The sequence below is a fragment of the Pogoniulus pusillus genome, chromosome 27 (genome assembly GCF_015220805.1).
Source record: "Pogoniulus pusillus isolate bPogPus1 chromosome 27, bPogPus1.pri, whole genome shotgun sequence".
NCBI lineage: Eukaryota > Metazoa > Chordata > Aves > Piciformes > Lybiidae > Pogoniulus > Pogoniulus pusillus.
The window spans coordinates 17714964-17734612 of record NC_087290.1 but is presented as its reverse complement, the minus strand read 5'-3'; the positions used below and the strand labels follow the sequence as shown (position 1 = coordinate 17734612).

At 43.9% G+C, this 19649-nt stretch overlaps 1 protein-coding gene across 3 annotated transcripts in view; it reads right to left on the bottom strand.

The window, feature by feature from the left end:
* Positions 1-421: 421 nt before the first annotated feature.
* FRS2 (fibroblast growth factor receptor substrate 2) overlaps positions 422-19649 on the bottom strand; it is a 43889-nt gene continuing 24661 nt past the window's right edge. Inside the window, exons 2-8 of one of the 3 annotated variants that reach the window (XM_064165963.1) lie at positions 17975-18155; positions 14689-14794; positions 12133-12224; positions 8590-8776; positions 5468-5626; positions 4458-4621; positions 422-2222 (exon numbers count right to left, since the gene is read on the bottom strand). In XM_064165963.1, coding sequence (XP_064022033.1) covers positions 1272-2222; positions 4458-4621; positions 5468-5626; positions 8590-8776; positions 12133-12198 — 1527 coding nt within the window. In that variant the 5' untranslated portion in view covers positions 12199-12224; positions 14689-14794; positions 17975-18155 and the 3' untranslated portion in view covers positions 422-1271. Of the gene's footprint in view, positions 2223-4457; positions 4622-5467; positions 5627-5718; positions 6089-8589; positions 8777-12132; positions 12225-14688; positions 14795-17974; positions 18156-19649 lie in introns of those variants that run through there. The other 2 variants (XM_064165964.1, XM_064165965.1) reach the window with 2 other exon arrangements.

The window sequence follows — 19649 nt, the reverse complement described above, 5'->3', positions numbered from 1 at the left end:
GAACCATCGAGTCCAGCATCCTGTGTAACCTGTGTCTGATGCTTTGGAGGAAGACCATAACTGCATAATAGAAACCTTTCCAGTTGTGCAATAATCCATGCTGCTGAAGAGCTGGGATATTTCCATCAGGCATAAAAAACACACTGGAAAAAAAGACAACCACTTGACCTTCAAGAGTCTTTCTTTGTCAGGTGTAGAAGAGTAAGACGAACACGTAAACAACCCTGCACAGTAATTAAAGCTATGTACAAAATTTTGGACTTCTAAAACAAGACATTATGGAGCAGATTAAACAAAAAAATAAAAGGAACACACAGATGCAAAGGAAGGAAGGCACACACTCAACTAGGAAATGACAAGAGAGCCTCAATTCATATGGCCAATCTGTGAATTCCTTCACAAAGTAACCCCCCCACACACACACCCCTCCACCCCCCCAAAAAAAAACTTCTAATGAGATTAAAATTGTCAGATTTCACAGGGAACTCGATACACCACTTGGAATTCTCTTCTGGCAGAAAGAGCTTAAGGCTGGGTTTAGGTGAATTTATAGCTCTGATCGACAAACTTGGAGGTGATCTCTCAAATAACACACAAGTTAGAAAAGAAGTAACCAAAACCCTTGGGAATTAGAGGCCTTTTTGCCCATGTGGGCTTATTTAAAAAAGCCAAACAAACAAAAAGAAAAGGTGTTTTTAATCCTTTGAGATGAACCAGTATAACCTGTGTATGTCAAACTGAGTGAATGAATGCATGACATACATTTCATTCTGGAGGAGCCACTTCGATGAGGAACGAACCTAAAGAGATGTAACTTGAAAGATTAGGGTTTACCTGCTAATAATGCACATATCAAGAGGCTTTAAAACAAACAAACAAACAAAAAGTGTTATAAATGCCATTAATGAGTATAGGCACCAGACCAGAATATTGATAAATTCAAAACTGGCATCTCACTCCAAATCTAATCCATTTAAAAAGAGGCACTGTGAAAGGTGGCGACGCTGCTGTGCAGTTAAGTACTACCTACTGTAGAATGAAATAGTGTTACCTAAATGAATACTTGCTCTACATTAATTCCCTTTAGTTAGACAAGTACATGAAGTATGCAGGGAAAAAAGAAAAGCCAACAAACAAAACAAAACAAAACAAAAAAAACCCCAAAAGTTCCATTAGTCTATAAAAGGCTTAGTGTTAAGAAATGCAAAGTACTTGCATCTTCAACTTTAGAAACTTCACAAAAGGTGCAAATGGTTTACTGCTTCCTAGGCTCACATAGGCAGGTCAGTACTGTTATGTCTGGTTTTCCTAGAAGTACCATCGTCTCGGGGCAGTGCTTTTTGCAAGCTCGACATAGCAGCAGTTCTCTCAATGTCTATCACAGCATACAGCTCTGTGCGCCTGGTTGGAGTCTGGGGAAGTGGAGTGGTGGGAGTTTTTGGAGTCTGGGGGTTGTCAGAGTCACTACCACCTTCCAAGTCAACCTGTATGTAGTTGAGCTGCCTGTGTTCTAAACTGGGCCGCCGGATGTCGAAGTTAAAGACCGTTGGGGTGCAGTCCCGCCGTCGGGGAAATTCCACTTTATGAGCACTGGCTGGTACTGTTACATTCTCTGTGTTGACATAATTATGCATTGGGTCTAGGTTATTGTGGTAGCCATTCAGAGATGGGGTCTTTGGTCCTAAATTGTCATCTTCATCTCTGCTCAGCTTGCGGGCTTCCCAAACAGGAGGCAGGGATGGCAAGTTCTCATAGTTCAACAGCGCAGTTCTTCTCTGAGCAGAGTTGTTAATGTTCTGGGTGTCTGAGGTACTGGTTGATGTCAAACGACCTCTCCTGACCCCTGAGGCACTAGGGATTGATAACCTATTGATATTTTCATACACCAGTTTATTACCAGATGGTGTTTCTCTACGTTCGTCACTGTCGTACCCAGTGTCCCATTCAGTGTTGTTTGTGCTGCTGCCGCTAACTTGGTCTCTCCCAAGTTGCTCCAGTTTCTCTCTTTCCATTAACTGCCTTTGAACAGGTGTTGGTCCTAAAACAAACTTGACTCCTTCAGGCTCCAGGAGAACCTGAGCATCTCTGTCATCAGTACACAGCTGCTCTTCTTTCACTTTAGCTGTTTCAGTGTTTGAAAGCTTTGATTCCAGTGGCACGTGCACACTTGATCGATTCTTTCTTTCCTCTTGTACCCCAGTAGTGTTGACGTAAGTGTGCACCTAAAAGGGGAAGAACAGAAAGAATTCAAACACTATCTGTGTCCTTTGGGTTTGTTTTTTAAGCTGCAAATTCTTTCCCCCTTCACCTCCAATTTTCTAATCAAAATACCTGAAAACAAAGTGTTGTGACAGCAGCTGTGTAAGAGTCGTGCAAAGGGAATTTACTGTCCAGTTAGAAAACCCCCCAAAATAAAACAAGCAAACAAAAAAACCTTTCAACACAACCTGAGGATCCCACTTGGTGCACTACTGAAGCAATGAGATGAGAGGTTGACTTTACTGGAGTAACAGTGCATTCTTTCTTCAAGAGCCAAAGGCCTCCCAATACCAGGAACTGAATAGAAAAATACCTAATTCCATATGAACTGTGGCTCTCAGAAGTGAAAAGAAGCAGGAGCTGGCACCAGAAGCCACTGAGAAAGGCAGAGACACACCACTAGGTTATCCCAAAAAGTTCTGTAGTGGATCAGCACAAGGCTGAACAGGACTGGAGTTGAATCACAGAGTGGTTTAGGTTGGAAGGGACCTTCAGTCCCAACCCCACGCCATAGGCAGGGACACCTCCCATTAGAACAGGTTGCTCAGGGCCTCATCCAACCTGGCCTTGAACACTGCCAGGGAGGAAGCAGCCACAACCTCCCTGGGCAACCTGTGCCAGTGTCTCACCAGCCTCACTAGAAAGAACTTCTTCCTAACATCCAGTTTAAATCTCCCCTCTGCCAGTCTAAACCCATTACTCCTCATCCTGTCATTACTAGACCTTGTAAATAGTCTCTCCCCAGCTCTCCTGGAGCCCCCTTTAGATACTGGAAGGCCACTTCAGAGTCTCCTCAAAGCCCTCCCTTCTCCAGGCTGCAGAGCCCCAACTCTCGTAGCCTGTCCTCATAGCAGAGCTACTGCAGCCCTCTAAGCATCTTCTTGGCCTCCTCTGGACATTTCAATGTCCTTCTTGTGTTGAGACAACAGCATCAGGCACCAACTGACTTGAAAAGAGCCTTGCAGAAAAGTTCCAGGGCTCCAGGTGGATGTAAGTCAAATAGGAGTCAGCAGTGTGCTTTTGCAGCAAAGAAAGCCAAAGGTACACTGCTTTGTGTTAGCAAAAGCACAGGCTAAGGGAAGTGATTATCACCATCAATTCAGCACTTGTGAGACTGAACCTGGATTCCCCAGCAGGAGATAAAACATCACCATGCTGGTGCAAGTCCATGGTTAGAGAGGCTGGAGCACATGTCATAGAATCATAGAATCAACCAAGATTGGAAGAGACCTCCAAGATCATCCAGTCCAACCTGTCACTCAGCCCTGGCCAATCACCAGACCATGGCACTAAGTGCCTCATCCAGGCTTTGCCTGAACACCTCCAGGCACGGTGACTCCACCACCTCCCTGGGCAGCCCATTCCAATGCCAATCACTCTCTCTGCCAAAAACTTCCTCCTAACATCCAGCCTAGACCTCCTCTGGCACAACTTGAGGCTGTGTCCCCTTGTTCTGTTGCTGATTACACAGGAGAAGAGACCAATCCCCACCTGGCTACAACCTCCATAGAAAGAGAAACTGTAAGAGTACACTTGTTCTTAAAGCAAGGCCAGGAAATCACCTAATAGCCATTTTTAACTGTCTAATAGATCAAGACAGAGCCAGACCCTTTTTGGAGATGTTGAGCAAAAAGCTAAGGAGCAGTGGACATCAACTGCAATAGGAACAAAATCTGATTACATGTTTAGGGGAAATGCTTTCACAACAAAGGTAGTAGAACACTGGAACACTGTGGAATCCTCTTGTCTGGAGTATTCAAAGCACAAGGCTCTGTGCAATCATCTCTCAAATCTGACCTAGAGGACTCTAGAGGTCCCTTCTAGCTTAAAATTATTCCATGATTTCTGCTTACCAAACAGATGACTTACATGTAAAATGCTTTTTGATTAGTATCTGATAGTATGAAGTGCAATTAATGTCTTTAACAGTAATTACTGACTATTTTTTAAAACAGCACATGCAAATACATACTTTCTATACCTTGATCTCTTTACAAACACAAAGAGCAACTTAAGAGAGTTACTTTGCCTACAAAGTATCATCTTAAGGAGTCTTAAGGAGGCAAAGCAAACACTTTACTGAGGTGGTTACCGTAGGAACACGTTAGACCTGATACTGAAAAAACACAGATGAAAGCCTGCAGAACAAGCATTTGAACTGAGGTACAACCTAAGTTAGAAGAGACAAAAATACCCACTTGCTCCTCTGCCACGAGTAAGGGATGAGTTGATTCTTCACCCACAGAGGGGAGGCGTGCGCTGCCGACAGAAGGATGTCTGCTGGATGGATGTGATGAAGCATCTCCAAAAGATGGGTATCTTGGATAGCCATTAGGTAAACTTTGTGCATTGAACCCAGGAGCTGATTTCATTAGAAAACAAGCAAAGCCATATTAAAACTAGGGAATTTTACTGTACAGGAGTAAGATGCTTTATACCTTTGTCTTCAAAAGAGAAACTATAATATGTGAAATGGTATCAAATATTCATAAGACTTCATTTTGCTGAGGGGAAGGAAAGGAAAAGCAAACTGCAGAGTACAGCATCCCAGTATTTACTGGGAAACACACCTGAAGCAACCAGTAAATCTGAGGTGGATTACACAGGGCAGTCCTACCAGCTTCTTCCTACCATTAACATGTCTCCTTAACAAACTGGGACTTACCCACTTCAGCTTCCAGCTCCCTGAAACCATTAATAACCTGGAACTCCTACTTTCAAATATCAAGCCTGAGATTAACTACAATTCTCTGATGTTTTGTGGAAGGACTTCACCCTACCCATCCATCTAGTCAAGCAGAAAGAAGGTCCTAAACCCATTGCAGTTGTGACATTACCATTACCAAAAGGTTGGAACATTACTGAACACAAACACCCCTCAGATATGCTACAAGGAATATATGGGGAGGTATTATAAAGCACTGCAGCAGGTGCATTCCTAAGTGTTCAAAATACACAATGACTAAGCTTCCAAAACTTATTTCTTAAAGCTGAACTTGACCACAGCAGTTTTGCTCTAAAGGCTTTGGATTCTCAACAGAGAATTCTCAGCAAGTACATCAAGAGAATGCATTACTGGTAATTAGCCCCTTAGCTTTAAAATAGTTCTCTTTTTAATTAGCAAAGACTTCATGCAAATTGAGTGCTATTTTCAGCTAAGTACCACATTGCATTCAGGGATGTCATCTGAAAGTATAACCACACTTACTGGTAGGTGTTCTAGGAGTTCTTGGAGCTTCCAACTCTGTTTGATGATTATTCCTTTCTACTACCGGTTCTTCGACCACATTGATACTATTGTTCTGCATTATCTCTTGCAACATATTAAACAGCTCTTCTGCACGGGCACATTTAAAGGCAAAGATTCCTATAAATACACAGGAAGAAAATCAAAATCCTTTAACATCAGAAACATGTCTTACTTTCAAAAATCAGAGCGGGAATCCATGTAATGAATACCTGTTAAAGAAGCAAAAACGTTGAGTAACTTTTCTTCCAACCAACACATACAAAATCACTGTGAGAACCTTTGAAGTGTTTCTCTAACAGAAGAATGAGATTCCCATGCATCAGAAGTTAAATTAGAGCAGAGCACTGATTCAGCTAAGAGAAACAAACGAAAACAAACTCCCAGGGATTCTGTGAAAGCTAAGTTTTGAGTGCCAAGTTTGCGTGGGGGGGTGCGGGGCAAGGAGAGAAAAGCAACCGAAACCAAACCACAACACAGGGCAAGACTTTTTTCTTTAACTGATTAAAAGGATACCTGTTAAATCAATACATTAAAAACAAACAAACAAACAAACAGACCCAAAACAAACATCAAGTGAAACTACTGTGATGCTACAAGGTCATCTTTGCTTTTAAAAGCACGTTTCTAAAACAAGATACCTGCGTAACAAGAAAGAAAAGATTTAAACCCGAGTTTAGCTTCTTTCTAGAGGAGTCAAATGAAAAGCTAAGGAAGACAAACTGTGTGAAACAGACGGGAACAAACCAATTGCTTCAGGCTAAAGGGATAGACACAGAACACAAAGTTAGCAGCAATACCATCTCTGTCGTGTGTGGATTGTGCCACTTTGCCTTTGAACAGCAGGGGGCGCCCCAACTTACCCTGACCGGCAAAGGCGCAGCTTTGGATTGCTCTTCCATTGAAAGCATGAAGTTAAAGTTGACATCCTTGTTAAACGTGGCTGCAGGTGCTCTTTTTAAAGCTGAGTATTACAAACTTTAAACACTCTTGGCTAAAAACTCCCCACCTACATGGCTAGCTCTTTAAGTGCAATCATGTTCATAGGCTGTCACACGCCACGGTGACATGCCAGCTCCTCCATGTATTCTACCCTGAATTATCCAGTAGTTACGCTCCCAAAGTTTTTAATACCTAGCAGCAACTTAGTGTTTTGCCATCCCCGGTTCAAGAGGGACACAGAGCTGCTCGAAAGCGTCCAGCGCAGAGCCACAAAGACGATTAAGGGAAGGGAACATCTCTCTTACAAAGAGAGCCTGAGGGAGCTGAGGCTGTGCTGCTTGGAGAGGAGACTAAGGGGTGACCTCATCAGTATTTGTTAATATGTAAAGGGTGAGTGCCAGGAGGACAGAGCCAGGCTACCATTCTACTCTAGGGTAAATGCTAGAAGCTATAAGAAAACTAAAATACAACTTCATTTCACAAGATAGGAATACCAACCAAGAGTTCCAACTACACACAGCTACATCACAGTAGCAAGATGCAAATCAACACTGAGACCTAGGCCAAAGCAGCTATTTTACACAGAATCATAGAATGGCTTAGGCTGGAAGGGGCCCTGAACACCTCCAGGGAGAAGGCATCCACAACTTCCCTGGGCAATCTTTTCCAGAGTTTCACCACCCTTGTACTTGAGAACTTCTTCCTAAGATCCAGTCTAAACCTACTCTCCCTCAGCTTCAAACCAATCTCCTTGTCATACTGCTGCACACTTACGAAAGGTTCCTCTCCAGCCTGTCCTGTAGGACCCTTCTAAGCACTGCCAGACAGCAATAAGGTTCCCCCAGAGTCTTCCCTTCTCTAAGCTGCCCAACCCCACCTCCCTCAGTCCTCCCTCATAACAGAGGTGTTCCAGACCTTGGATCATTGTTGTGGCCCTCCTCTGGACTTGGTCATAGAATGGTTTAGGCCGGAAGGAACCTCAAAGGTCATCTAGGTCCAAGCCCCCACCACAGGCAGGGACACCTCCCACTAGAACAGGTCACTCAAGGCCTCATCCAACCTGGCCTTGAACACCTCCAGGGAGGGAGCAGCCACAGCCTCCCTGGGCAACCTGTGCCAGTGTCTCACCACCCTCACTGTGAAGAGCTTCCTAACATCTAGTTTAATTTTTTGGGGGGACTGATACAGCAAAGCTTAAATTTCACCAGGAGCCAACTTTGGCTAGGGCAGGGATGATCTGAGAACTGGAAAGGTAACCATCCTTTTGCCTCTGAAGCCACACAGAAAAGAACTAAGCACAGGTGGTGTTTCCACACTCCATACAAATGTGCACCCAACTCTGTGAATGGCACTGATACCAACAAAAGTGCTATTTGGTTTAGCAAGAGGATGGAGCACAAGTGTGTTACAGACGACAACAGGGTAGGAACATCCAGTTCACACCAGTGCGCCACTCTCTCAAATATCTAAAATAGAGGGTTCCTTGCATTCTGAGGAGATTTCCCCAGAGTTCCATCCAGGTTTCACTGCCCCTCTCTGAAACTCAAGTCAGCCTCTGAGCTAGAAGAACGCTGCTGTTGAAACCAACTCCTAAGCTGCCCATGTGAGCAAGTAATGCTCCACACTTCAAATGTCCAAAACTCTGCAACTCAAATCCTTGTTTTACCATAAAACCATTCCTCAGAAGCTGTTTGGGTTTGCTTTTCCATAAGCCAAGTGAGTGCCACGAGGATGGAGTCAGGCTCTTCTGGGTGATGCCAGAGGCAGTGGTTGGGAATTGAGACATAGGAAGTTCCATGGAAACAGGAGAAAAAGTGTTTTCATTGTGAGGGTGACAGAAGCCTGGCACAGGCTGCCCAGGGGGGCTGTGGAGTCTTCCTCTCTGGAGATATTCAAGACCTGCCTGGATGTGTTCCTGGGTGATCCTAGGTGCTCCTGTTCTGGCAGGGGGTTGGATTGGATGAGCTTTGGAGGTTCCTTCCAGCCCCTAAGATTCTGTGATACTCACAAGTGCAACTACAGCCTTTATAACCCTTGTCAAAGAACAGACTAATACATTCCTTTTTAAACAAAACTGTCTTCCAACATCAAATAACATTTCCAAAACGTTTTACAGACAAAAAAAAAAGGACTCCAAATACCTTGTCCAGTTTGACACCTTCGGCCACTTTCAAAGGAGAAAAGGTTTGAGTCATAGCCATAGCGACGGAGACAGAGGTAGTGCCATTTGACAGAGTCCCTTTTACGGGTGTACAAAATGAGTTCTGTATCTGTGAGCTCCATTATGCCAGAACCCAACTCATTACCATCATCATCCACATTAATAACCTACAAAAAGGAAGTAAAACAGCATCAGGTAAGTACTTTTTTGAGCTGAAATACCAACCACTACTAATGAGCTTTGTATTTCACTGATGCACTCCAGCTGCTTTGTCATGTTTATGATCCTCTAAAAGCTCACCAAACCAGTTCCAGTGCTCACTCAACCTAGAATTAATACAATGCATATCTTAAAGGAATATGAATTAGTCTGCAGAACATGATTGTAAAATCTAAAGAGAAATTTAAAACAGAAGAAATTATTTTTTTCCCCTAAAGTGGCTTTGTTTGCCTATTTTAGTATTTCCACTCAGATAATTGCATCCAGTTTTGGGCTCCCCACTTCAAGAGAGGCATCTACTGGAGGGAGCCCAACAGAGGGCTACAAAGATGATGAAGGGACTGAAGCACTGCCTGGTAAGGAAAGGCTGAGAGACCTGGGACCTTTTAATCTGGAGAAGAGAAAACTGAGAGGGGATCTAATCATAACATTCCAATAAATAAGGGCTAGAGGTCAGGAAAGAAGGGACACAGACAGTTGCCACAGGCTACTATATTCAACAGACAGCCTCTGCTCACTTGTGCCCTGGCATAGGACAAGGGGCAGTGGATGGAAACTACAGCACAGGAAGTTCCACCTCAATATGAGGAAGAACTTCTTGACTGTAAGTGTGACAGAGAAGTGGCACAGGCTGCCAGAGAGGTTAGGTAGTCTCCTCTGGAGACTTTCAAGACCCATCTGAATGCATTCCTATGTGACCCACACTAGGTTCTATAGTACTGCTCTGGCAGCAGGGGGTTGGACTGGAAGATCTTCAGAGGTCCCTCCCAACCTCTAACATCCTGTGAGCCTGTAATCTATTCCAATTCTCTCAAACCTAAGAATGAGATCTTTCAGAGCCCCATTTCTATTAAAAAAAGAACAGGAATTTGCTTTATCATATAACCACACCTACAGTGGGGAAAAGAAAAGAGAAAGGGTAAGGGGCTGCAGGACAAAGCTTCCCTCCCATACCTGTGTTGCCTTGCACTGTGCTGAAACACTACACAGTTTTACATTTATGTTTCCTGCCTTCTTAAAATAAAAGAGTAATTCAAATACTCTCTGGTTATCTTGTGGGAAAGCACCTGTATAAAGCTTAAACCCTTATGCTTGCTTTCTGCCTTTAAAGCAGTCTGTGGTAATCTACATCCCTGATGGAATTCTGACAATGTCTGTTTTCCTCCATGTGTATTTTACCTCACAATGCTGCTGTCAGTGGCATTCTTACTACCAAACAGATGAGGCTGGTGAGAGGCCTGGAACACAAGGCCTGTGAGGAGAGGCTGAAGGAGCTGGGAGTGTGCAGCATGGAGAGGAGAAGGCTCAGGGGGGGGCTCACTGCTGTCTACAACTACCTGAAGGGAGGCTGTAGCCAGGTTGGGTTGGTCTCTTCTCCCAGGCAACCAGCAAGAGAACAAGGGGACACAGTCTCAAGCTGTGCCAGGGCAGGTTTAGGCTGGATGTTAGAAGGAAGTTGTTGGCAGAGAGAGTGATTGGCACTGGAATGGGCTGCCCAGGGAGGTGATGGAGTCACCATCCCTGGGGGTGTTCAAGAAAAGCCTGGATGAGGCACTTTGTGCCATGGTCTGGTTGATTGGATAGGGCTGGGTGCTAGGTTGGGCTGGATGAGCTTGGAAGTCTCTTCCAACCTGGCTGATGCTATGCTAGGCTATGCTATGCTATCAGTTAATATTACTCCTTAAAGAGGCATTTTCAACTTGAAATTAGGCCAACTGAAAAGAATTAGGAATAGTTTCATCTGTCACTGAGGCTTATGCCAACCTTCTTCAAGTTACAAATTGCTTTCTTTCATCTGCACCCCCACTGCTAAATCAGCCACCCACACGAACAATAGAGGAATTCTACCAGGAGAAAAATAGGAACTAGTAACACAAAGTGATGTCAAACACAGAAAAAGCAAGAAAAGAGAAAACTGTTTGATTCTTCAGCTTTTGGTACTGATACTAAAGATTTCCAGAAATTCTAATGGCTGTAAAGCTCACTGCCCTAAGGCACCACATGAATCATTTCTCACTCTGGAAGCATTACATTCCTTTGTCAGCTCACAGGGAGAGTTTGGGGCACAGAAGCAAACCTGACTTGTGTGACTATGCAAAGGTATGTTTACTTAAATTCACTGATTTCAGCAGCTTTGTGTTGAGGAGGTTAAGCACATGAACAAGTGTTCACAAGCTTACAAATTCCAGGGATGTAAATGACAGCAGCATGTTTATAAATAACATTTCTTTGAAGCCTCGAAGCTAAGGACAAAAGTTCTCAAAATGCTAGAATCAGCAGTAGTCTTCAAGTAAAATTGGCAGGCCTAAAACTCTCCATTGCTGACCCTGCCTCTGGGTTCATAATCACACTTCTGCAATAGGTCTTCCCTTAAACTTGGCCAGCAGGGCAAGGGAGGGGATTCTGCCCCTTGGCTCTGCTCTCCTCAGACTCCACCTGGAGTACTGTGTACAGTTCTGGAGCCCCCAACAAAGAAGGCCAGTCCAGAGGAGGTCACCAAGATGCTCAGAGGGCTGCAGCAGCTCTGCTCTGAGGACAGGCTGAGAGAGTTGAGGCTCTGCAGCCTGGAGAAGAGAAGGCTTCCAGGAGACCTTGGAGTGGCCTTCCAGTAGCTGAAGGGGGCCACAGGAGGGCTGGTGAGGGACTGTTGTCAAGGTCTTGTAATGACAGGAGGAGGAGAAATGGGTTTGAACTGGCAGAGGGGAGACTGAAAGTGGATGTTAGGAAGTTGTTTGCAGTGAGGGTGGTGAGACACTGGCACAGGTTGCCCGGGGAGGTTGTGGAGCAAAGAAGCACAAAATGTGATCAAAGATTCTGTGCTCCACAACCTCCCTGGAGGTGTTCAAGGCCAGGTTGGATGAGGCCTTGAGTAACCTGTTCTAGTGGGAGATGTCCTTGCCTATGGCAGAGGGTTGGACCTGGATGAGATTTGAAGTCCCTTCCTAAACCATTCTAAGATTCTATAAACTTGCTTCCTAAATTCCATAACCTCCCAGAGGTGACAGTATTTACTTGGACCCTATCAGTTGAAAAGGTGATGGATCAAAAAGCACAGGGCTTCTTCTCCTTCCTGATGATCAAAACTGCCATAGAACAGACTACCCTGCCCAGGAAAATCCAGTCACTGCTAAGAGAGCAACTCTCAAAGGGACAAGAGCAACCTGTAGCCACAGACACTTTCAACCCTGCAGTGTTTGAAATGTTCAGTGATTCTCACCCTGCTCTCATGCATTTTTTTCCATCACAGACCTATCTGCAAGAAAGCAACAAAATAAATTCACAGCACAGCAAGTCAGTTGCTTACCTTAAACTTGTTTCGATGGTTATCTGGGACAGCTTCTTTATCTGGACAGCTACAGCAGCTACCCATGACTTCTTCAGAAGACCATGTGATCTCTAAAGGAGACAAAAACCCAACCAAAAGGAGCATTGAGCTGAAGTGAAAATAAAGTACTATCAACAAAACAATAAAGTACTATCCACAAAACAACCAAGAAAAAACTGCTCTTTGAAATTATAGTTCTTCATGATGAATTTTACAGTGCAAAGTTGGAAGGAAAAAGAAACAATTCAACATAAATGTTACCAATATTTTTAAATAGCTACATTAGATTTGGCATTAAGGAGTGGCAATAGAGAGCTGTCAAAGCCTTATCAATAACTCAGCTTGAGGTTACTACTAAACAGACCCATGTGATTTGTCACTTGAATTCCCATGGTAGCAGTTTGGGGAAAACAAAACCCAATGAACTTAACTAGGTATGATTCTCACCTCCTGAACCAGGGTCTTTACACAAGGCACTCACTACCTGGATTCCAGCTCTGTCTGAATGAGCACCTCCTGGCACAGCCCTAGTGATGCCTATACAAGCCCTGGGCTGTAGGAGGTTACTAGGCAGAGGCAACACAAAGAGCCCACATGGCAATGCTGAAAGGCCTCCCTGGCTTCGATAGCTCCAGGGCTGGCTGGCAATAGAGGGTGGAGGCATTCCAGGCCTAGAGGCAGCCCTGTGCTGCAGCTGTGCAGCAAAGCTCTCTGCTTCCACTTTGACATACTTCCCATAGAGCAATGTACACAAAGCTATGCAGCTGAGGTCAAAGGAAAGATAAAAACATCACATTCAACACAAGTATTTCAAAACTTGGGTTTTTTTGACTTCTATTATTAAGTTGTCTTTGTGTTATTTTATGTTACAGCATTTGATTTATTAAAAGCCAGTACAATATCCACCTAACAGAAAAGTGTAAGGCTACCCCATGGAACAGAAAAACAAATACAAAGAATTTTGGTATTTTCATTTAAAGGTTGTTTTCTCTGTTTGGTAAAATCCTGGAAGGGAGCCAGTAAGTCAACAAGAGATATGAAAGGAGTCAAGATGATGAGAGAAATGGACAACCTCTCCTGGGAAAAGGGGGAAAAAGAATCACAGAAATTTAGAATTTGGAAGGGACTTCCAGAGATCATCCAGTCCAAGCCCCCTGCCAAAGCAGCATCACCCAGGGCAGTCCACACAGGAATGCACCCAGGTGGCTTTGGAAAGGCTCCAGAAAAGGAGATTCCACAACTTCTCTGGGCAGCCTGTTCCAGGGCTCTGTCACCCTCAAACTAAAGAGGTTTCTCCTCGTGTGGAGCTGAAATCTTCTCTGTTCCAGTTTGTATCCATTGCTCCTTGTCCTATTGCTGCTGACCAGCAAAAAGAGCTTGGCCCTCTCCACTTGACACCCACCCCTCAGCTATTTGCATACACTGATCACATCTCCTCTCAGCCTTCTCTTCTGCAGACTAAACAGCCCCAGGGCTCTCAGTCTCTCTTCGTAGAGGAGAAGCTCAAGTCCCCTCGTGGCTCTAAGCTGGACTTTCTCCAGCAGATCCCTGTCTCTCCTGAACCAGGGAGCCCAAAACTGGACATAGTACTGCAGGTGTGGTCTTAAGAGGGCAGAGTAGAGGGGGAGAAGAACTTCCCTAGACCTGCTGGCCACACTTTTCCTGAGGCACCCCAGGATGCCCATGCAGAACTTAGAATCATAGAGTCAGTCAAGGTTGGAAGGGACCACAAGGATCACCTAGTTCCAACCCTGACTGATTCTATGATTCTAAGTGATCTAGTTCCAACTTTTACTAGTCTTCACACATTGATAGTTTAACTGTTCTGTTTTTTCTGCTTATGAATTCTGCCTGTTTCATTTAGAAAGGAAGATACAGGTAAAAACTCCTATTGCTAACTTCCTACCCTGGCACCTCGCTGCAGGGATGTTTAGAGGTTGGTCTTGTGAGCTTACTGATGCTACGATATCTATTCTGAGAAGCCAGTGCTAAAAGCAGCTGCAAAGCAGATTAACAATGACAATATAAATTTGCAGGATAAAGTCTTGGTCTATACAGCAATTAATAGTTGTAGATAGCATCTGTGCTGAAGGCTGCTAGAAGTTTCACTTAATAAAGCCCAGTCTTAGACCTCCCCAAATGCTTCAAAGTGGAAAGAGAAGTAGAGAGCAGCATGTTGTTACAGCATCATGACCTTCTTTGCATTCAGCATAACTGCTCAAATCTGGTAGAGGCAGGTGCCTGCAAACTTTAAACAAGAGGTGAAAAATGGCCCTTAGGCAGTTTGGGATAAACCACTTGAGTTGCAAGTAGAAAGCTGAGGTGTATGAGGATGTATGAAATCCAGCCACTGTATCTCAGGAACAAGACAGAAAGGGTTTGGAATCAATAATCATACAAGCTCCTTATTTTGTCTCCAGCATTAACACTTCAGAAAGCCAGAAATAGCAATGGTGTGTCAAAGGAGAGATGTGAACCAAGGCTATGAGGAAGAAACCAAATGGCTAGGAAGTGGCAAAATTCAAAGGCACTCACCTAGATTTGGCCATTAATACTCCCAGCCTCTGCTGCAGCATCAGGGCTTCTGTCATACTCAAAGTGTCATACTGTCTTGCCACAGGACTAACCATTTGACCTAGAACTAGAAGAAGACATAAAAATGTCAAATTTTCTTGCCTTTGTCAGTAAAATAAGGAGAAAAACCCACTTTTTTATTCTTATTTTGGCAGTACTATATCAAGGCTAGGATGGCTCTTAAGTGGAGTTTTAGACACAAAAGGAATCTCTCAGAACTTCCACAGCATTTCAGTGTCTATCTGGGTCTTGGAAGAATAACATCTGGTGTCCTTTTCTGCAGTGTGGACTGGCACACTGAGGACTCCACTCATTCTCCACTCACTCCTCCACCAGTTTAGTGCATGGCAATGGCAGAGCTGAAGCTCCCATCACCCTTAGCACACCTTTAACACCTTTGCCAGACATTGGTACAGGCTGCCTGGGGTGGTGCTTCAGTTATCAGCCCTTGATACGTTTAAAAGTCGTTTGGATGTAGCACCTGGGGCTATGGTTTAGGGTGCACCTTGTAGAGCAGGGATATGGATTGGACTTGGTGATCCCGAGAGGCTTTTCCAGCCTGAAACCACAGCATACAAACAGAAGAACACATTCAACTTACTTTGCTTGACTCCTTCTTGCATATCCTACTGAATATATAAATATACTAACCACAGCCATGCAGTTCAATGGAAACAGCAACTCAAAAGCTATCATAGAGCAAATGAAACAGAACTGTTTGGAAAGATCTAGAAGAATCAAATAAAAAATGAATCCACAATGCATCTACAGATGTAGTAATGTCAAAGACCAGAGAGTAAACCCAGCAATACGCTAGCTGGGCTGCCCAGCCTGGAAAAAGGGATCACATAGGGCAGAAAAGCTGAGTACAGAACTACAGGTGACATGGAGAAGACAAATAAACAATACCTATTTTCCAGATGCAAGCATTAGAGAGCAGCAGTTGACAGGATTAAGGGAACAGGGTCACAAAGCTACAGAAACCTGCTTTTTAGCACATAGTGTGTAGTTAAACATTGTGATTCACAATGTTTGGTGGGAATAAGTTCCAAAATTTAAAGATTGAGAAAGTAATTGGATAGATGTAAGCTCCACCAGCAACTTTTAAACTCAGCAATGTCACATCTAGCTCAAAACCAGGTCTGTAAGCTGCAGATATTTAGCAAGGTCTTGAAGAATGATCACAAAATGCTCCTTTTTACTATTCCCCTCTCTGTATATTTCCTGTTGGCTGTCAGAATTTAGTATTTACTGTCAGGAACAGGATACTGGACAAATTGATGCTCTGAAGCAATAAAGCAACTCTAGTTAACACAAAAAGATGACATGGACTTGATGGAAGATTTTGAGTGACATAAGACAAAGGTAAATAATTAACAACTGTTATTGAACTTAAAACTGAACCTCATATTTCACACAGGTGCAGAAGGACTGCACCTCTGAACTGCTTGATAGTTGTATGGATTTGCACACACATACTAAATATAAAGATTCTCTGCTGTGTGTAAGTGGTATTTTGTATCAGGAACTTCCAGCAAGCCACATATCCTTCCTATAATTTATTTACCCTTTGGCCATAAAACTCTCTTGATCTTGGACAAAATTGCACACAGCTGTATTGAAGAGAGAAAGTCAGAAATCACTGAAACGTTCAGGTTGGCAAAGCCCCTCAGGATCAGCATGTCCAACCCATATACCTACTCTACAACCATAGCCCCAAGCACCACAGCCAAATGACTTTCAAACACATCCAAGGTTGGTGACTCAACCTATCCCTCTGCAACATGCACAGGCTCAGGTTTTGTGATCTTCCTACCCAATCTTGTTGGTATTATTTAACTACGTTTTTTGGTCAAGCTAAGATTTTTGTTGGCCTAGAACATCAAACCAGCTCAGCAGAGTGCCTAGCAAGTGCCAGAGCCAGCTGAGGAGAGAATCAAAGCCTTAATCACCTCTGCCCAGCTTGCTGAAAACTTCACTAAGCACTAGCATTTACTTGACCAGATTGCCTGCTAAAATCTTCAGAACAAGAGGAAGGAAAGAGAGAGCAGAAAGCTCAGCTCACATATCTTGGTGAAATCTTACAGTTAGCCATTAGAAAAATAATAAAGTTAAAAACTCTCCCAAGCAAGCTGCATTACAGCAGGTGTGTTTGCACTAATATTTACTCTGACCTTTTTCTAGCAAAGATTTAAAGCCTTCACATGTTTTGGCTACCTACAGTGGACTGGCCTCTTCCAGCTGCCTAAGAACGATGCTTAAATTATCTAAGCAGAGGTTTTAATGGATAAAAGCAAGCACACAAATTTACAGCACTCTACTCCTTTTCACTGTCAAACAGTAACAAAATTCTCCAAGCAGTTGTTTCCAGTTACAAGTTGGTTATTTACTCTCCTTGGAATTTTCTTAAATCTTCCCAGATTGCAAAATATTTACCCAAACTTAAACATTCCAAGTGAAGTAGACATTTTCACAGTCACAACCCTAAAAGTTAATCTTTTCAGCTGTGTCTACAATGTCAGTTTTAGGAGCTGTACTTTCCCCTTCATGAAGCATCAGTGGTGGTTGGGTGCAGTCACGCAAGGAAAGGAAATGGAGAGTGTTTTCTGCTGCTCCCTAACACATTCATTACTGTACAGAATCACAGAATCAATCAGATTGGAAAAGACCTTTGAGATCATCAAGTCCAACCTATCACCCAACGTTACCTAATCAACTATAATCACAGCACCAAGCGCCACAACTTTACTGCAAGCTAAAAATCCCACACAAGACAAACCAAGATGAACATAAATCTTAATCCTAAAAGGACTGAATTTTGGAACTGCCACAACTCCAGTAAGATTTATTACTCAGCTTTGTCAAGTAAAACATGGCTCTTGCCCTCATAGGACTAAGCAGTGGCAATGGGTTAAGATAACCTCTCAAAAGTCAAAGACAAGCGATCAGTGTAAACACAGTTGGTAAGTGACAGTCAAAAGCTTGTGGAAATTCCAGCATTTGCAACTCTGCAGTCTCCTCAGGCTGGGAATGGCCTGAACACCACACAGGTTTCCCTTTGAGTGAGAAAGGCTACATGGAAAAGCTGCAATCCTTTTGCTCAGAACTGGTCACCCCATTAAAATCAGCTCACGGTTGTAAAGCCAACCTAAGAACTGGCATTAACTTAGTTCTGCATGCTCTGGTTACAGGCTCAAACATTAACTTGGGGAGATATTTTCTGCACTCATTAAGGCCTAGCACATACCTCTTAAAAACCAGGGAGGGAAAATCCCCAAACCATAGCCGGCCTCAGGAGAGGTGGGGAGAAGCAAAGGTGCCTTGTCTGTAAACCGATCTCTCACGCTTATTCTTTCCAAAGGGAAAAGTGCCCTTTCAAAGCATCAGCTGCCACAGTGCTAGAGCCTCTCTAGGTCTTGCTCTCAGACCTACAAAGAGAGGGAAGAAAACATGACCACAGTGCATTAACATAATTTTAAGGCATTTTCACAGAATCACAGGATGTGAGGGGTTGAAAGAGACCTTGAAAGCTCATCCAGTCCAACCCCCCTGCTAGGGCAGGAGTACCTAGAGCAGATCACACAGGAACACATTCAGGCAGCTCTGGAATATCTCCAGAGGGAGACTCCACAAACCCCCTGGGCAGCTTCTTCCAGGCTTCTGTCACACTCACAGAGAAATAACTCCTTCCCATGTTTCCATGGCACTTCCTGTGCCTCAACTCCCACCCATTGCCCCTGGGCCTGGCACTGGGCATCACCCAACAGAGCCTGGCTCCAGCCTCCTGGCACTCACCTGCACATCTTCCTAACCATTCCTGAGGTCCCCCCTCAGGCTGTTCCTGTCCATGCAGCACAGCCCCAGCTCCCTCAGGCTCTGCTCCTAAGGAAGATGATCCACTCCCTTCAACATCTTTATGACTGTGCACTGGACTCTCACAAGCAGTTCCCTGAGGTCCTTCTTGAACTGAGTGGCCCAGAACTGGACACAATATTCCAGATGCATCCTCACCAGGGCAGAGTAGAGGGGCAGGAGAACCTCTCTGGACCGACTAACCACAGCCCTTCTAACCCACTCCAGAATGGCACTGGCCCTCTTGGCCACAAGAGCACATTGCTGGCTCATGGTCAACCTTCCATCCACTAGGACCCTCAGATCCTTTTCCTCCTCCCTGCCCTCCAACAGGTCACTTCCCATTCTCTGCTCATTAACAACTACTGTCACTACAGCAAACCAGTTTTAACTTTGCCACACAAATGAGGGTTAGGATGAAAGTGAAAGTCTCTGTGTTTGAGACAGCAAACAGACAAATAAACACAGGAACCAACTTAGCACACACAGGGGAAATGTTAATGGGTAAAATAATTACTGTTTCATTACCATTTTATTCCTTCTAGAAGAAAGATGAAATGGTCCTGCAATTGGTTCTTTGAGCTTTGCTGGGAGCTTAAATGCTGCTCTTCTTCTAACTAGAATGCTGCTTAAATGCTGCTCTCCTAATGCAACAGATTAAGTGGATGACCAGTTTGATGTGGCAAAGCTTGCATCTTCAGAGTCATGATGTAATCCATGGTGGCAAATTCTATATGATTTCAGAATCCTGGCATCCTGCTTAGGACTTAAAATAGCCCATACTTTGACCTTCTGTTTATTTTGGCTAGCATGTCTTCACTCCCACTGAGCCAAGTGCTTCTGATTGGAAAACAAAACTTAGGTTTCTGGAATGTGGGACTCCCATGTACCAGACCTCACATGTATAGAAGAGATGCAGCACCAAAATAAAGCATTTGCCCTCAACTAGCAATTACTGAGTGTGGTTAGCTTCAAGAGCCTCATTGCCCCAAAATGGTCACAAAAAAGGACTTTGTTATAATTATTTGGGAATTAAAAAAAAAACCTAAACTAAAACTTCTGCACATCAG